Consider the following 19004-nt stretch of genomic DNA (forward strand, 5'->3'; position numbering starts at 1 on the left):
TGAAATGAGTCAGGCTGAGGGGGACAAAGAGGAGAGAAATAATGAAAAGTGAAAAAAGTCTCTTCTATCTATTGCATACCAATATATATGGGTCTGCCAGGTGGAGAAGGAAGATAAAAAGGGGCAGAAAGGATATTCAAAAAATAGCAGAGAAATTCACAAACTTTTAAGAAGGTGTGAATACGCAAATCCAAGAAGCTCAGTGACCACCAAATGGGATGACCATGAAAAATATATACCCCACCATATATTACACTACCAAATGCCATTGACAATGAGAGAGTTCTGAAAGCCACAAAAGAAAAGCAACATTTTATATACAAGGAATTCCCAATTAGATTGAGTGGTGACTGATTTCTCATCAGAACTAAATGGAGGCAAGAGGGCAGAGGGTTGAAATGCATGCTGAAAGAAAACAACTGCCAGCCAAAAATGTATATACAGTGAATTGCTTTTTCAAAAATGAGGAAGAGGGAAGCAGATGTGGCTCAAGTGATTGCATTTCCATCTACCAAATGGGAGAACCTGAGTTCAATCCCTGGGGCCTCCTGGTAAAAGCATGCCTACATAGTGAGCCAGGCCCATGCAGTGAGCCAGGCCTACACGGTAAGCCAGTACCCATGCAGGGAGCCAATGCCTGCATGGCAACACATGTGGTGAGCCAGTGCCCATGCAGCAGCCAGTACCTGCACGGTGAGCCAGTGCCTGCACGGCAACTTTCAGTAAGCCAGTGCCTATGCAGCAAATCAGTGCCCCTATGATGAGCAAGAAAGCAAGATGACACAACAACAAAAAAAGAGACAAAGGGGAGAGTCAAGGAGAGACAACAGAAACCAGGAACTGAGGTGGCACCAAGTGACAGGGAACCTTTCTCCACATCAGAGGTTTCCAGGGTTGAATCCCAATGAATCCTAGAGGAGAAAAGAAGACAAAAAAAGAGAGAAATAGACATGGAAAATCACACATGAAAGAACTCAGCAGAAACAGTAGGTAGAGGTGAGAAAAAATGGAGAAATTAAGACATTCTCTGTTAAACAAAAGCTGAGGGAATTCATCACTACTAGACCTGTGTTACAAGCAATAAACAATGCTAATGGGAGTTTCATAGACTGAAATGAAAGTATACTAGAAAGCACTTCAAAACAGCCTGAAGAAATTATGATCTGCAGTACAGGTAACCATTTGGTAACTGTAAATGCCAGCATTATTGTATTGTTTGGTATGTAACTCCACATCTTGATTCCTACAAGCGCCTAAATGCAAATGTAAAAAAAGATAGTGATAAAGCCTTTTATACATACAATGCAAAAACATATTAAGTGGTAACAAGTAAAAACCTGGGGGTGTTTAGAGGGCTATAATATACATGCAACCTGTTGAAGTTAAATCTCAAAGTTAAGTAATTATTAAACTGAAGATAATTGTTAGATATTTAGGATGTTAAATTTTAAACTCATGGGTTAAAAACAAATGAAAAACATATCCAGATAGAATTGGGGAGGCACTCAATATGGTACAACACCACAAAGCAAATTATTAAATAGAACTGCATGTTCCAAGCAGGGTACCATGTAAAATGACAGCTTCCCACCAAACTTGAGAGGGATACATCAGACCAAAGAAAGGCTCAGACAAGACAAGCTTAGTGGACAAAGAGCATTTTATAGGGGTCTTATGTGGGGCTCAAACTTGGTGGTCCAGAGGACAGATCCTCTCACAGAATCTGAAACTGGTCATGGCCTAAATTCTGATCTGTGGCAGTGGGGAGAAAAAACATCACACTTCTGAAGCTTGAGTCACACTTGCCACAAAGCAAGAGAAATCTTTGATACCACATGTCTATGTGCAGATGGAGAGGGCATGTGAGGAGGGAGCATGATTAAAAGTACAGTGCTCAAGAGAGATAATCAATGCCCAGACATTCACAGTATTTTCCAGCAGGGCAGAAGTTACACATTAACAGGAACCGTGTAAAATAAGCAGTTACGATATTGGTCAGTAGGGTTGAAGGTACAACTTTATAGTAATTGCTAAGTAATCTATTGATACAAAGGTGGTCAAGCAGTTCGCAGATCAGGTTATTCTTAGAGTTTCTGTGAGAGAAGTTTAAGCACACATTTTATTTATCAGTCAGGAGCTACAGTTATTTCTCAAGGATTGCTGTGTAACTATTAAGAAATGAAAAGTTTCTGTGACTAGAAGGGGAAAGAACTGAAAGGGTTGTGGGGAAAATTCAAAGCCATATATACTTCAGTGAGATAAAAACCGTATAAAACTTACAAATGTAAAATAGAGAAATAACAGAAGAAATTTCTATTCTACCAATGGTTCCCTTAAATGTAAATGGAATAAACTCTCCTCTCAAATAGAAGAGATTACTAAAATGCACTAAAAAGCACACACCAACTATAGGCTGTCTCCAAGACACTTATGTTACATTCAAAATACAAATATGTTGAGGGTGAAAAGATGGAAAAATATACCACATAAGTTATACCCAAAAGAGAATTGAGGTGGCTAAACTCATTTGGACAAAATAGTCTTTAAATCAAAAACATATATGAGGGTCAAAGATGGTCATTACATACTGATAAGGGGAACAACTCAACAGGAAGGTGTAACAATCATGAATATATATATGCACGTAACAGCAGAGATCAAAAATATACGAAGGGCGGCGGACTTAGCCCAATGGTTAGGGCATCCGTCTACCACATGGGAGGTCCGCGGTTCAAACCCTGGGCCTCCTTGACCTGCGTGGAGCTGGCCCGTGTGCAGTGCTGATGCGCACAAGGAGTGCCCTGCCATGCAGGGGTGTCCCCTGCATAGGGGAGCCCCATGCACAAGGAGTGCGCCCCGTAAGGAGAGCCATCCAGCGCAAAAGAAAGTGCAGCCTGCCTAAGAATGGCACCACCCACACGGAGAGCTGACACAACAAAATAACGCAACAAAAAGAGACACAGATTCCCCTGCCGCTGACAACAACAGAAGTGGACAAAGAAACAAGATGCAGCAAAAAGACACAGAGAACAGAAAATTGGGGTGAGGGGGAAGAGGAGATAAATAGATAAATAAATAAAGCTTTAAAAAAATATATATATATATATATATGAAGAACTGAGAGATTTGAAGGGAAAACTTAAAAGTTCCACATTAATAGTAGGAGAATTTGACATACCACTCTCAATAAGGAATAGACCATCTAATAAGAATAAGGAATTACAAGACTTGAATAAGATTCATGCAACCAACTTGACCTAATAGACATATGTAAAACTCTGCACCCAACAAAAACAAAGTCCATATTCTTTTCAAGTGCACATGGGTCATTTTCCAGGATAGAATATATATTGGGGCACAAAGCAAGTCTCAATGACTTAAAAATTTTGAAATCATGCCATGCATGTTCTCTGATCACAACAGAATGAAGTCAGAAATAAACAACAGAGAGAGAAAGGGGAAATTCATGAATATGTGGAAATTAAACAATCTAATTTAAAGCAACCAATGAGATAAAGAGGAAATCAGAAGCATAATTAGGAAATATCTTAAAGTGAATGAAAATGAAAATATTACATACCAAAACTTTCGGGATGCAGCCAAGTCGGTGCTGAGAGAATTTATAGCTCCAGATGCTTACATTAAAATTGAAGAAAGACTTCAACTCAGACATTTAACTACAAAACTGGAAGGTTGTGAAGAGCAAACTAAACCAATAGCAAGCAGAAGGAGGGAAATAAAGATAAGGACAGAGACTATTGAAATAGAAAATAAGAAAACAATAGAGCATTAAAGAACCATAAGTTCATTATTTGTAAAGATCAATAAAACCAACAAACCTTGTTAGATTGACAAAGAAGAAAAGAGAGAGGATACAAATAAAGAAAAACAGAAATGAAAAGGGAGATATTACTACCATCCTCACAGAAACATAAAAGGGCCATAAGTGGCTTCAATGGACAGATGTGTCTTAGTTTGCCACAAGCTGCTGATGCAAAATATCACAAATGGTTGGGTTTTATAATAAGAATTTTATTTAAGGTAAAAATGTACAGTTCTGAGGCTCAAGTTATCCACAAAGATGCATTTTTCACCAATGTGAGCTACTGGTGACATTGGGGTTTACCCACTTAGCAAAGCAAGATGGTCACCATTCTCTATAGCTCACCTATTGACAAGCAGTCACAGAGATTCTCTCTTTCAGGTCCTCCTCTCCAGTCTTGGTTGTTTTGCTTTCTTTCAAAGTTCATGAACTGTTCTGTGGGCCCATCCCCCGGGGAGTATTGTATTTAAATTTTGAATGCTAGTGATCCTGAAGCCTTCTCTCACATGGCAGGAAAAAAATGACAGTTTCCTTTTTCTGTCTTATTTACATAAGGCCCAGCCTGAGGGCAGAATTCCAAATTGTGTCACATTTCACTGATGTACTCCAATCAAAAAGGCTTGAAACTCACAGGAAGGGGATAATTAACAAACTCAATCTTTTGTGTGTGTGGTGCATAAAAGAACTTCAAACTGTCATAAGATATATGAAAATAAAAGATATAATACAGATGAAAAAGACAAATTCTTAGAAACTACCTACATTGTCTGAAGAAGGAATAGAAGTTCTAACAAATCAATGACAAATAGATTATATCCATAATCAAAATGCCCTCCAAAAAGAACAGTTCAGGACCACATGGGTTCACAGGAAAATTTTAATATTTAAAGAAGACAATTTAATTCTGCTTAAACTCTTACATAAAACAGAAAAGGAGGGAAAACTACCTAACTCATTCTATGAGGCCAACATTACCTTCATAGATAATCCAGATAAACACAAGAAAGAAAAATGATAGAAAAAATCTCATTAACTTAGAAGCAAAAATTCCCAACAAAATACCACCAAATGGAATCCAGCGGTGTATTAAAATAATTATAGATGATGGATGATGAAGAGGTTATCATCCCTGATATGCAAATTTGGTTCAACATGAAAAATTCAATTAATGTTATCCACCACACTAACAGAATGAAAGAAAATATACACATGATCATCTCAATCAAAGCAGAAAAAGCATTTGAAAAAATACAGCACCCTTTGTTTATAAAAACACTTAGAAAACTAGGAATAGAAGGAAACTTCCTCCACATGAAAAGAGCATACATGAAAAAACACAGCTAATAATCTATTTAATGGTGAAGAACTGAATGTCCTCCATCTAAAATCAGGAACAAGACAAGGATGAACACTTTATCCACTGTTATTCAACACTGTACTAATGTTTTGCCAGTGCAATTAGGCAAGAAAAAGAAATGAAGACATCCAAATTGAAAAGAAAAAAGTAAATCATTCCCAATTTGCATTTGATATAATCTTTGTCGGGGGGACTTTTAAAAAATTTATTTTTTAATGTCTTTATTAAAGTTAATTGATCATACAAAATATTACATTAAAAAACAAAACAGGTTCCCATATACCTCACTCCCCACCCCCACATCCCCATCATTTTTTAAGTGTATTCTTTGAAGATACATAGATCACAAAAAATGTTACATTAAAATATTTGAGGTTTCCATATACTCCACACACACCCCACCCCACCCCAACATCAACAACCTCTCATCAGTGTGACACATTCATTGCATTTGGTGAATACATTTTGGAGCACTCTTGCACCACATGGATAATAGTTTACATTGTAGTTTACACTCTCCCCCAGTACATTCAGTGGGTTATGACAGGATTTACTCACACAAATTTAACAGAGTGTTAAAGAATTTTTAAAATTTTATAACATTTTAAGTATTGTTCATTTAACTTAGAATATATTAAATGACCTTAACTATTTTATTACTTCACTTTTTAAAAAATTTTTTAAATGCTACATTAAAAGAAATATGAGGTCCCCCCATATACCTCCTCCACCCCCTTCACCCCAGTCCTCCCACTTGATATAATCTTATATCCAGATAATCCTGAAAATTCTACAAGAAAATTCCTAGAACTAATAAATGTATTCAGCAGAATGTCAGGGTAGATCAGTAGCCAAAAATCGGCAGTGCTTCTATATACAATGAACAATTGGAAGAAAAAACATCCATTCAAAGTAACAGATTAAAAAACCAAATATAGGGCGGCAGACTTAGGCCCAGTGCTTAGGGCGCCTGTCTACCACATGGGAGGTCCATGGTTCAAACCCTGGGCCTCCTTGACCCATGTGCAGCTGGCCCATGTGCAGTGCTGATGTGTGCAAGGAGTGCCCTGCCACGTAGGGGTGTCCCCAGCATAGGAGAGCCCCACGCACAAGGAGTGTGCCCCATAAGGAGAGCCACCCAGCACGAAAGTGCAGCCTGCCCAGGAATGGTGCCACACACATGGAGAGTTGACACAATAAGATGATGCAACAAAAAGAAACACAGATTTCCATGCCTCTGACAACAGAAGTGGACAAAGAAGACACAGTTAATAGACACAGAGAACAGACAACCGGGGTCCTGGGGGAGGGAGGCAGGGAAGGGGTGAGAAATAAAAATCCTTAAAAAAAAAACAAAACAAAAAACAACAAATATAAAACAATATATAAAACCAAGTATATAAAGGAATTCTACACAGAATACATTAAAACACTGCTAAAGGAAATTTTAAAAGATCTAAATAAATGGAAGGCTATTCCATGTTCATGGATTGGATATCAACCTGATGTCAATACTACCCAAGGCAATTTGTAGAGTCAAAGCATTCCCAATTAAAATACAAACAAATTTAATTTCAGAAATGGAAATCATAAAATTTATAAGGATGGCTAATGGGCTCTTAGTAGCTAAGGCCATCTTGAAAAAGACTAAAGTTGTAGGACTCACATTTCCCAATCTTAAAAGTTATAACAAAGGCATGGTAATCAAATTTTTGATCTTCATAGGGATTCTCTCCAGTTTGAGTAATCTCCTATTGTCTAAGGCTAGAAAAAGAAATGTTTTCCCATACATATATTATGGTTTCTGTCCAGCATGAATTCTCTCATGTTTCCTGAGGGAAAAACTAAAAGTGAATGTTTTCCCACATAGAGAACATTCATAGGGTTTCACTCCAGTGTGACATCTCTCATGTTTTTTAAGGTTAGAGGATGTAGTGAAAGCTTTCCCACAGAAATGGCATACATGTGGTTTTTCTCCAGTGTGAGTTCTATCATGTCGTTTTAGTTTAGATAGTTTAATGAAGGCTTTCCCACAAAGATGACATTCATGGGGTTTCTCTCCAGTGTGAATTCTCTCATGATATTTAAGGGAAGCATAATCCTTAAAAGCTTTCCCACACAGATGACATTCATGTGGTTTTTCTCCAGTGTGACGTCTCTCATGTTGTTTAAGGGAAGAGAATGTAGTGAAGGCTTTCCCACAGAGATGGCATTCATGTGGTCTTTCTCCAGTGTGACATTTCTCATGTTGTTTAAGGTGAGAGGATCTAGTGAAGGCCTTCCCACAGAGATGGCATACATATGGTTTTTCTCCAGTGTGGGTTCTACCATGTTGTTTTAGTTTAGATAGTTCAATGAAGGCTTTCCCACAAAGATGACATTCATGAGGTTTCTCTCCAGTGTGAGTTCTCTCATGATATTTAAGGGAAGCATAATGCCTGAAAGCTTTCCCACACAGATGACATTCATGTGGTTTTTCTCCAGTGTGACACCTCTCATGTTGTTTAAGGGAAGAGATTGCAGTGAAGGCTTTCCCACAAAAATGGCATACATGTGGTTTTTCTCCAGTGTGACATCTCTCATGTTGTTTAAGGTAAGAAGATGTAGTGAAGGCTTTCCCACAGAAATGACATACATGTGGTTTTTCTCCAGTGTGACAGCTCTCATGTCGTTTAAGGGAAGAGAATCTAGTGAAGGTTTTCCCACAGAGATGGCATTCATGTAGTTTTTCTCCAGTGTGACATCTCTCATGTTGTTTAAGGGAAGAGATTGCAGTGAAGGCTTTCCCACAGAGATGGCATTCATGTAATTTTTCTCCAGTGTGACATCTCTCATGTTGTTTAAGGGAGGAGATTGTAGTGAAGGCTTTCCCACACAGATGGCATTGATACGGTTTCTCTCCAGTGTGAATTCTCTCATGTTGTTGAAGGTGAGAGTGTCGACTGAAAGCTTTCTTGCATAGATGACATTCATAGGGTTTCTCTCCAGTTTGAGTTCTTTCATGTTGTTTTAGGGTATGTGATTGAATGAAGGCTTTCCCATTAAAATGACATTCTTGCAGTTTTTCTCGAGTGTGACAACTCTCATGTTGTTTAAGGGAAGAGTATGTAGTGATGGTTTTCCCACAGAGCTGGCACGCATGTGTTTTCTCTCCAATGGGAGTTGTATTGTCTTGTCTGAAGTCAGAGCATTGGATACAATTTTTAGCACTTTGGTAGCGTTCACATGATTTACTTATATGGTAAAGATGCTTATGATCTTTAAAAGATGAATAGTCACTGAGGACTGTTGCAGGTGGTTTCCTGAAATAGGATTTCTTTGTTACGTGAATCAATGCATATTGGCTCACTGTGGATGTGTGAGAAAAATCTTCTTGCAAAGAATAACACTTAAAGGAACTCTTTTGGGTGTGTGATCTGTGCTGTGGGGAATTAGATTAGAGAATGTAAAACTTTTATCCATTTATATGAATTAATTTCCCTACATAAGAAACTTAGACTAATCCACTAGTGGTAGACTCCAATTAAAATATTTGCCATGTTGGTTTCATATAAAAGTTATTCTACTCCATACACAGAGGTCTTATCTATTATAACAATCTAATTCAAGGTATGTGATCAATTTTGGGCTTCATGATGTTTCAAAGATTACATTCATGAAACCTGTTTGTACAATTTGCTTTTATGTGACCTCAGGTTAGAGTTTGTGTTTAAGTTCATTTTTACCTAAAATTCAAAACTATCACAGATTTTTGCTGGATTAGCACTTAATCCAAATATTATTACAAATTCATGATTTTACTGAATTCCTAATTTATTCTACCCCTAGGTATCTATTTGAAATAGTAGGTTTCACAAAATTGAGCTTACCAATGACATGATTTTAGAATTGTCTTTCCTACAGGTACATTGATTGAATATCATTTCTATCATTGCCCATGTTTTAAAGGCACATTTCCTCCCTGTAGTCATTGGGAAAAAAAGGAGAATAAATTGCTAGAATAGTATTAGGGGAAGGAAAGTTTAGAAAGTTCCAAGTATCCCTTTTAGTATGTTTCCCACATTCTCAATGAGCTGGGAAAGAATATCAAACAATGAATACTTAGGGATAAGTATTCAAAATTAAGATAATTTTAGGACATTAGAGTTAGAAAAGATTTTGAGACATGGAATATGAGAAAAAATTTGGGATGTCATAGAATTAAAAAAAGAGGGAAAAATATTCCAAGAATAGGACAAGAACGAGGATTATGTGAAGGTTTAATTTGCAATAACAAATGAACATCCCTTTCCTAATGCCAATGACACTCGTTAAAGATTGAGAAGTGTATGGAACAAACACATGTGACTAAAATCTTCCCAATATCCTCAGCTATATCTTAGAAATCATATCTCATATTAGGAACTCTGAAGAAATCATTATTCACTTAAGGAATCCTGAAGTTAAAATATTCAAGCACATATTATATCATGAGACCCCTTTTCTAATACACAGGTCTTTAGAGCTCACCTGGATTCTGGTATTTAGGAAAACCTATTCCTTCTCTCCACACTTCTTCCTGTTCAAACTGTGAAAGCACATTTCTTTTATAGAGTTGATAACCTGTTTGTATGAAAAAAAGTTACCTGGGTTTTGAGTTACAGTAACAGGGCATGATCATGAGGTACATCATAAGTTATCAAAGAATAATATAAGCATTGAAGGTCAGCAATGCAATAATAACTTGAACTTAGATCATTGACAATATTTCAACAGAAAATGTAACTCTTGACCTTCTGCCCATTCAATGAGGACCACTGGTTATTGTTACTCATGCACTGTAAAAAGAGAGACTGCATAATAGTCTATATTCTAAATGGAGAGAAATAGGTTTCCTAAGTGATTGAATATTATGTTCAAAAATAACCTAATTAACATAAATTCCAACAGAATGATCTGAATTTTATATGGAATAGGATATATGCAATGTTTTTACTACTATAAAAGTTTACTACTGTAAAAGTCCTGAAGTCTCAGCATAGCACTTGGAGGAGAATACTTATTTCTGCACAGCCCTGAGCACTGAAAATTGACATTCAAGAAACACATTAAATTGTGATTACAAATATTAAATTCTATTGGTATGAACTAGATGTAAATAAAAAATGAGGAAACAAATTTATTTGGGGATTTTTTTTAACAGAATATAAATGAATTAAAATTATAAAATAAAACAATGTTAGAGAAAGATGATAAAATTTAGAGAAGGTTATTTGGATATCTTAATTTAAAAATGGAAGATTATTTATGATAAATACATAGGTAGATAGATTAGACAGATGATAGATAAAAGATAGATATAGACTTAGATAAATTTTGAGAGTCTCACCTACTGAGACCAGGTTACTGATATTCTCAAGCATCACTTCTCTGAACAGTTTTCTCTGGGATGTGTCCAGCAGGTTCCACTCTTCCTGGGTGAAGTCTACAATCACATCCTTGAAGGTCACTAACTCCTAAAACATTACAGAAATTTCTGTTCACACAGGATTATCCTTACCAATATCTTGAGTGGAATGTACAAAATAACAGCACTCAAGAGGCAGAAAATGTGTATATAAAACTTAAAAGGTGTATGTGGTTGAAGTAACATCATTATCCATGCTGAACTGCCATGGCCCTGTCAGATGCATGCACAGACACATACACACACTGAACCCATTGTAAAAGAAAGTCACATGACACAGGGTGTGATATACACATAGGAATAGCCCAATAAACATGTAATTATACCTGCTTGCTGCTGATTATAAATCTTTCATTTGAGCAATCATAACTGAAGCAATCATGCTCAACAATTTTAAGTAAAATATCCATGATATGTATCATTTTAAAAAAGGAATATATAGATGAGCTCACTTTCCTAATTTATAAAATCATTTGGCCCTTGCAGATTTCCAGCTTCATTCCACTGTGGTCAGAGAATTATTTTCTATGATTTCAATCTTTCTGAATTCATTGAGACTGTCTCTGTGGCCAAGCATTTGGTCTCTCTCGTAGAATGATCCATATGTGCTTGAGAAAATGTATATCCTGTTGTATTTGACTGTATTATTCTGTATATGTCTATTAGGTCCAAATCCTCAAATCTATTATTCAAAGTCTTGCTTATTTATTCTGTGTTGAGATGTTCTAAATGTGATAATGGTGTATTAAATTCCCTCACTATAATTGTAGAAGCATATCTTTCTCCAATTACTTTTTCCAGTGTTTTCCTCATGTATTTTTAGGTGTCCTGGTTAGGTGCATAAATGTTTATGATTGTTCTTTCTTCTTGAAAGATTGCCCCTTTTACTAATATGTGGTGCTCACCTTTATATCTCACAGTTTTGCATTTAAAATCTATTTTGTTTGATATTAGTATAGCTTCTCCTGCACTTTTTAGTTGTTTGCTTGTAAGATTATTTTCCAGACATTCACTTTCTACCTCCTTGAATTCCTGGGTCTAATGTGGGTTTCTTGCAGACAGCATATAAATGGGTCATATTTCCTTATCCATTATGCCAATCTGTGTCTCTTGATAGGTGAGTTTAATCCATTGACAGTGTTATTACTCTCAAGGAATTACTTACAGTAGCCATATTTTTTTAGATTTCTGTATGTCATATGTGGTTTTTCTTTCTCTTTTTGTCTTTTTAGTTGTTCATACACTCTCCTCCAACATTGTCTCTCATTTTTTCCTTTCCTTCTGTAGAACTCCCTTCAGTAATTCTTGAAGGCCAGGTTTCTTATTGGCATACTGTCTTATATTCTGTTTATCTGTGAATATTTTGAAATCTCCATCATTTCTGAAAGCCAGATTTGCTGGCTAGAGTATTCTTGGCTGGAAATTTTTTTCTTTTAGTAACTTGACTATATCATACTACTGCCTTCTTGCCTCCATGATTTGAGATTATAAATCAGCACTTAAGGGAGTGGACTTGGCCCAATGGATAGGGCATCCACCTACCACACAGGAGGTCCATGGTTCAAACCCCGAGCCTCCTTGACCCATGTGGAGCTGGCCCACATGCAGTGCTGATGCGCATAAGGAGTGCCATGCCACGCAGGGGTGCCCCTGTGTAGGGGAGCCCCACATGCAAAGAAGGTGCCCCATAAGGAGAGCTGCCCAGCACAAAAGAAAGTTCAGCCTGCCCAGGAATAGTGCCACACACATGGAGAGCTGACACAGCAAGATGATGCAACAAAAAGAAACAAAGATTCCCATGCCACTGACAACAGCGAACAAAGAAGAACACACAGCAAATGGACACAGAGAACAGACAACTGGGGGGGGGGAGGAAGGGGAGAGAAATAAATAAAAATAAAATAAAATAAAAATCAGCACTTAATCTTACTGAGCTTCCCATGTATGTGATGGTTCTCTTTTCTCTTGCTGCATTCAGTATTTTCTTTTTGCCTTGAGCTTTGGATAATTTGACAATTATATGTCTTGGGGTGACCTGTTGGAATTTATACTATTTGGGGTGTGTTGCACTTCCTGGATATGTACATCCATCTCCCTCAATAGGTTTGGAAAATTTTCAGCCATTATTTCCTCCAACACCCCTTCTGTCCTCTTTCCCTTCTTCTGGAATGCCTATAATGCATATGGTTTGTGCACTTTGCATTGTAATTAAGGTCACTAAATTGCTTCTGGATTTTTTCTTTTTATCAATAAATTCTACTACCTGTTTGATTTCATATGTACTGGCTTCCATATCAATAATTCTTTCTTCTGCCTGTTCAAAACTGCTGTCATTTGCTGAAAGCATAGTTTTGATTTCTTGAATTGTGCTGTACATCACCACCATAACTGTTATCTTTCTGTGTATGTTTACAATTTCTTCAGTATGCTCACCAAGTGTTTTCTTAATATCCTTAATCTGTTCCTTCACTTCATTAAGTGGGCCCATGATATGTGTTTGGAGCATTTTGCTTAGTTGTTTGATGTTCTGCTCCTCTTCCTGGTTTTTAGTTTGTTCAGTGGGTTGAGCCATTTACCTGATTATTGGTATGGTTTGTAATTTTTTTTTTTTTTTATTCTCTGATCATCAATTTTTGATGGGATTATTAAATTGATTAACTTCTCTGTCTACCCTACCCTCAGATTTTATTTAGGTACTGTTTGTGTGTGTGTGTTAAGATTTCTTTGAAAACTTGTTCTTCTTATTCCTTTTCTTGTTGTTGTCTAAATTCCCTTAAAGGAAAAAGTTTAGGGCCAGGGAAAGCAAGAGGTAAGAAAAGAAAAAGTATAATAGTACCATTGACAGTAAATGCTGTAGAAGAACCATAGGAGAATGAAAATCTCACGTTAGCAATATAGAGTTTAGGAATAAAAAAGTGGAGTACCTACAAAGGAATGGGAAATTGAATATGGAGAAGAATAGAGTATGAATTAAAAGACCAGCATGACCAGGGGAGAGGGAAAGAGAAAAGAAAGAGCAATAATAGAAAGAGTTAATACAAGATAGAAAACAGAACAGAAATGTTAGAAATAAAAAGCCATAAAAAATTGGTGGCTAAACAAAGAGAGGTGGATTGCAAGAGCAACAAGTAAAAGTGTAAGTTAGAAAGATGTAGGAAGGAAAAGAGATAGTATTGGTAGCCAAAATCTGTACACACAGAAAAAAATGCAATTGAAGATGAGGAAGCACAGCAATCAAGATCAAGCCAGCATCACCTAATTGAAAAAAAAAAAAAGTGTGAGATATAAAGAAGGAAAGACAAGAAAACAAAACCCAGACAAGCCCTCAAGCAAGAAGTAAACCAACCATTAAGATTACTACCAAGCACCACCTGATGATGCAATTAGAAAAAGACCTTGAATAAAAGGGGGAAATGGTAAAGACAAATGAGTTTATATGGCTAAGAGACTTCAAAATGAGTCATGAGGTCATCAGTGGGGTCTTTCTTATGTACCTCTTAGCAGGATCTCAGAGACAACTGAGGTAAATAAAACCCCAGTAATGGTTCTCCTGAGGACTACCGAGACACCCAGGTGCTATGGTCATGACAGATGGCTCTGGAATTCAGTACCTTTCCACTGGACCCTACTGTGAAATTTGTCCTCCTGAGTGTGATGGAGCTGGACTCAGATGCAACCTCTCTGCACATGCCTCTTCTGTCACTTCTACTGAACCTGTGCTTGACACTGTAATTTGGTGTATGCTCAGAAGACTTGAATCTCTGGACTGTCCATGTCCCAGCTGGGCCCTGAGCCTCAGCAGAGTTGCACCACCTACTCTCCTGTTCATTGGACTTATCCAGGTCAGCTAACAGGGAGGTGATGATGGTCAAACACTACACAAGGGAACCAAGAGAGTCTACAGCTGCAAGTAAGAGAATTCCATCCATCAACCACATGGGATCTAAGGCCCCTCTCAGTTTAGAGTTGGAGTGGACATCATCATCCCAGCATCCTCAGGATGGAGGAATAAAGTATGGATTAGAGTAGATTTACTGTTATTCTACTATAGAATTATTTTGACTCTAGCAATGGAAGAAACTAAATCATTAATGTGGGGATAGCAGCTCAGGAGTTGCTGAAGGCAGGGAGAGGGAAAGAGAAGTGTGATATTGGGGCATTTTGGGGACTTAGGGTTGTTCTCAATGATATTGCAGGGACAAATGCAGGACATTATATATATCCTGCCAAAACCCACTGAATGGACTGGGGAGAGTACAAACTACAACATAAACTATAACTCATGCTGTGTAGCAATATTCCAAAATGTACTCATCAAATGCAATCAAGGTACCATGTTAATGAAAGAATTTGTCAACTTTGGAGGAGTGGGTGGTGTGGGAGTGGCATACATGGGAACCTCTTCTATTTTTTAATGTTACAATTTGTGTGATCTATGTATCTTTAAAAAAGATTTTTAAAATGTAAAAATAAAATCATTGAATATGTTATGCATTTTGACAAATGCCAGTTAAAGTGTGAATTATTTTCTATCTAAATTCAATTCAAGTTTCTATTATTCATTAAAACGGCAGGGAATCTTGAAGAAATATCCAGAACTCTGCAAAACTCAGTAAGTTTCAAGTCAGTAAGTCCTGCTTTCCTCCGTGCTATGAAACTCAGGTATTTGTTGTAATGTATAAATACAGATGGTTCAGAGTAACAAGCCAGGGACTCCTGAGACAGTTGTACTGATACAAGGTCTTGGACTGACCATTCCTGTGGTAGGAGATCTCCCAATATCAACATTTTCTAGAGTGCACAAAGACCAATTTTCATTGTTTCACTTTTATCTTCATTTCTTCTATCTGTGAGAGACTAAAAGTATCCTGGTCATTGCTTCTAGCCTCTACAAATCTTCAAAAATTTTGACAGAGACATAAATTTTATTCCAACTATTATACAGCTTCTGAAACCACAGATACAATAAAGGAAAAATAATTCCTATACATGACACCCATTTTGAAAACTTGAATATATTTGATTTAGTAAATTGAAGTTGGGAAATTTGAACAAGAGTGATAATTTTTAAAAAATTAATTCAAGGGAAGTGTATATAGCACAAGCAGTTGAATTTCTGCCTATAACATGGGAGGCCCTGGGTTTGGTTCCTGGTGCTCCCCTAAAGAAGATGACCAAGACAGCAAACTGTCACAAAGGGCTGGCATATGAGTTGAACAACAGGATGATGCAATGAGGAGACAAAGATGTAATGGCCTGACATGGCAAGCTGATGCAAGAAGATGATGCAGTGAAGAGAAACAAAGAGGAAACACAATGAGAGACAATAAGCAGAAGAGGTGGCTGAAGCCATCAGGTGTCTCCCTCCCACATCGGAGGGCCTGGGTTCAGTTCCTGGTTCCTCTTATACAGATGAGCACACAATGAAAAGACACGGAAAGCACACAGTGAGTGCAAACAATGAGGTAGACTTTATAAATACATTTTTTAAATCTTTTAAAAAAGTATTTCCAAATGTACAAATATATTCCATCAAAACTGGAAGAAAATTAAAATTGGGGGAAATAAATATGTTACTCCTCATTTCCTTTAATTTACAAAACTCTCATGTGTTTCTGATGAATATACCTACTCCCTACACCCCAATACCTATAATGTTGGATTGACTGAATACATAGCTGAAAACTTAACTTTCCTTCTAACTGTAAACATCTTGTCTTACTCATCTCTGTCACCAATATTCATCATATGCCCAGGCTAATCTCAGGCACTAAAATGATCTATGAATTCATTATTTATCCAATGAGGTCATGGGATGGGTGAAAAAACAAAAAGTTCTGTCACCATCTCGGAGAAAACACAGCCTTTGTAGTATCTATAACCAACTCTTGCATTTACCTTGGAAGATTACTCATTGATCAGGACCTAACTTACCATAATTATTAAAGAGTCCTATATGAACTTAAGCTAAGATCCTTGAATAACTCCTGAATACACTTGAAATACACAAACCAACAGGAGAAATCTTCCCATCTCCTGACAACAGAGGTGCAATTTGAGTTGAAGAAGAATTACATACTCACATGTGTTTGCATTGCCAATACCTTGGCTGGCACCTATCTTCCTCTGGATTTTCACTCACAACCAGAAAAGCAGGAGAACAAAGCTGAGAATGGAGAAAGAATTCTTAAGATTCAAGCCTTGACCACAATTTTCAGGTCCCTCTGTCATGAATGCCAAATGTTTCACCCAGAAGTATCTCCTGCCAAAACAACAAAAGAACCATGAGGTATGCTCAAGAAAAATAAAAATAAGAGAAGACTCTCCTTTTCCAGAGTCAAGTTGTTGTAGGTCTTTTCTTCTTAGGCTAATAAAGATATGAATACCGTCATATTACAGATAGGAACATGAAAATTCATGAATTGCATTTTATTAGCCAATGATATTCAGAGACTTTTAATTCATTGTTGATTTTAAAACATAGGAATCCCTGATGAAAATCACATCTGGAATTGGGTCCTCACTACAAAAGGAAGCAGACTAGAATATCTCAGTTATAATTATTACTGGTTTTTGAAATAGCATTCATTCTTTCACATGCATTTCTGATTTCTTGATTCTCACTCCCTTCCTGCTCTACCATGAATCTGACCTTCTCAATTCATTTGTCCTAAAACATCTTCATTCTTCCGTATGTATAATGCAGCCCATTCAACACTGAGTTTTACATCCCACCCAAATATATTTGGAAATCAACTAAGAAACTTAAGTATATACATTTATTAAAATAAAAGAAAAAAAGGAATATATGTTATTATGAGTTGTATCAGACCCAAGATTAACAAAGCCATTTGTACCCCGAGTCCAGGAAGAAAATAATGGTATTCCACATGCTTGAGAATTACAAATTTTTAAAAATTTAATTTTCTCAGTAACCCAACTGATAAAGTTTAATTTACCCAATTCACAAATGTCCTAAATTGAGGTTCAGAGAACTGAAGTAAAATGACAAATTTATGACTGGAAAACACAGCTAGAATTTGAAATTTTTCTTGCTGTATACCAATTTCAAATTACATATCACACCTAGGAATACATGGAATACCTCATTTCGATATTCAGATCCTCACCCTGTTGTCAAAACTTCCTCTTCATACAGTGTGTTACACTTACAACCATGAACAGCAAACCTGTTCAAAAAACCTTTGCATTGAAGCTGTTTCTATAATTTCTCTTTGTTCTTGGCTAAGCGACAAGAAATGAATTTCAAGAGCAAGGTGGTTTAGTTAGGCCAGTAACTTACTAAGGATTGGTGAGAAGAGAAATGTGAAAAAATAACAGATCATGGGGCCCAAGTAAAGAGGAAAGGGGTGAAGAGTGATAAACAGGGTTGACTGACAGACTACAATTCCCCATTATAAATTATAAATCCCCAGGTTTACTTGTGTATTAATCCAGGTGAGGGGTGAAGAAGGCCAGAGCAGGGGGCAGAACATAAGAACAGGGGTCAAAAGTCAAGAAAGGGCTGGTTTGGCCTTTCCACTTGCTTTTTGAACCATTATTACACCCCTTTCCTATTGACAGGGGAGGAGTACCAGTTGTTTGCTGTTTTGATTGATTATGCCATCCATCAATTCCCCAGGAAGGACCAATGAAAAGGCCCCAGAAGAGTATCCAAGGCTTCTCCTGACTTCCAGAGGATGCCTCATTCTGAATGGGATTCTTGCAAGTTTTTCCAGCAGCCATGTTGGAGGTACCAATATCTACATGTTTAATGGTGGTGGTTTTTCAGCCAGGTTCCAGATCTATTGATTCCCTACTTAGCCTGCTTCAAACCTATTTTGCAAGCATTACCATCCACCTCATGCAATAGTAACTGCCAGATGTATCCCAAGCTAGCATGCATATTTCAGCATGTTTCATGAGAACATGTTTTTTTATTTTATTTTTTTTAATATTTACATTATATAAATGCTACATTAAAATGTAGGGGATTCTACATGCCCCACTCCCAACACCTCCCACATTTTCATACATTAACAACATCGTTATTAGAGTGTAAATTTGTTGCAATTAATGAACACATTTTGGAGCATGCCAATAAGCTTGGATTAAAGTTTACATTGTACTTTATTTACACTATCTCCCACACAATTCTGTACATTATGGCAAGATATATAATGGCCTGTATCTGTCATTTCAGTGTCATTCAGGACAATTCCAATGTCCCCAAAATGCCCGTCTTTCCCTCTCCCATCTCTCACAACCTTCAGTGGCCACTGCCTCCACAATAATGATAAAACTTCTGGAGGCAGGGGTAAGATGGCATCTGAGTGAGTGCACCTTATAACCTCTCCTGCAAAGAAGCGGCTAAGTAG

General features: G+C 37.0%; 1 protein-coding gene across 17 annotated transcripts in view; it reads right to left on the bottom strand.

Moving 5' to 3' along the window:
- Window positions 1-4011: 4011 nt before the first annotated feature.
- LOC101422108 (zinc finger protein 596-like) overlaps window positions 4012-19004 on the bottom strand; it is a 53711-nt gene continuing 38718 nt past the window's right edge. For 6 of the 17 annotated variants that reach the window (XM_012525033.3, XM_004458251.3, XM_012525035.3 and 3 more), the window contains 5 exons: window positions 16710-16888; window positions 10549-10675; window positions 9690-9782; window positions 9050-9141; window positions 4012-8601 (listed from right to left, as the gene is read on the bottom strand). In XM_012525033.3, the coding sequence (XP_012380487.1) occupies window positions 6976-8601; window positions 9050-9141; window positions 9690-9782; window positions 10549-10675; window positions 16710-16721 (1950 nt within the window). In that variant the 5' untranslated portion in view covers window positions 16722-16888 and the 3' untranslated portion in view covers window positions 4012-6975. The remainder of the gene's footprint in view (window positions 8602-9049; window positions 9142-9689; window positions 9783-10548; window positions 10676-16709; window positions 16889-19004) is intronic. The other 11 variants (XM_071212512.1, XM_071212515.1, XM_071212516.1 and 8 more) reach the window with 6 other exon arrangements.

The sequence above is a fragment of the Dasypus novemcinctus genome, chromosome 28, assembly GCF_030445035.2.
Source record: "Dasypus novemcinctus isolate mDasNov1 chromosome 28, mDasNov1.1.hap2, whole genome shotgun sequence".
Taxonomy (NCBI): Eukaryota; Metazoa; Chordata; class Mammalia; order Cingulata; family Dasypodidae; genus Dasypus; species Dasypus novemcinctus.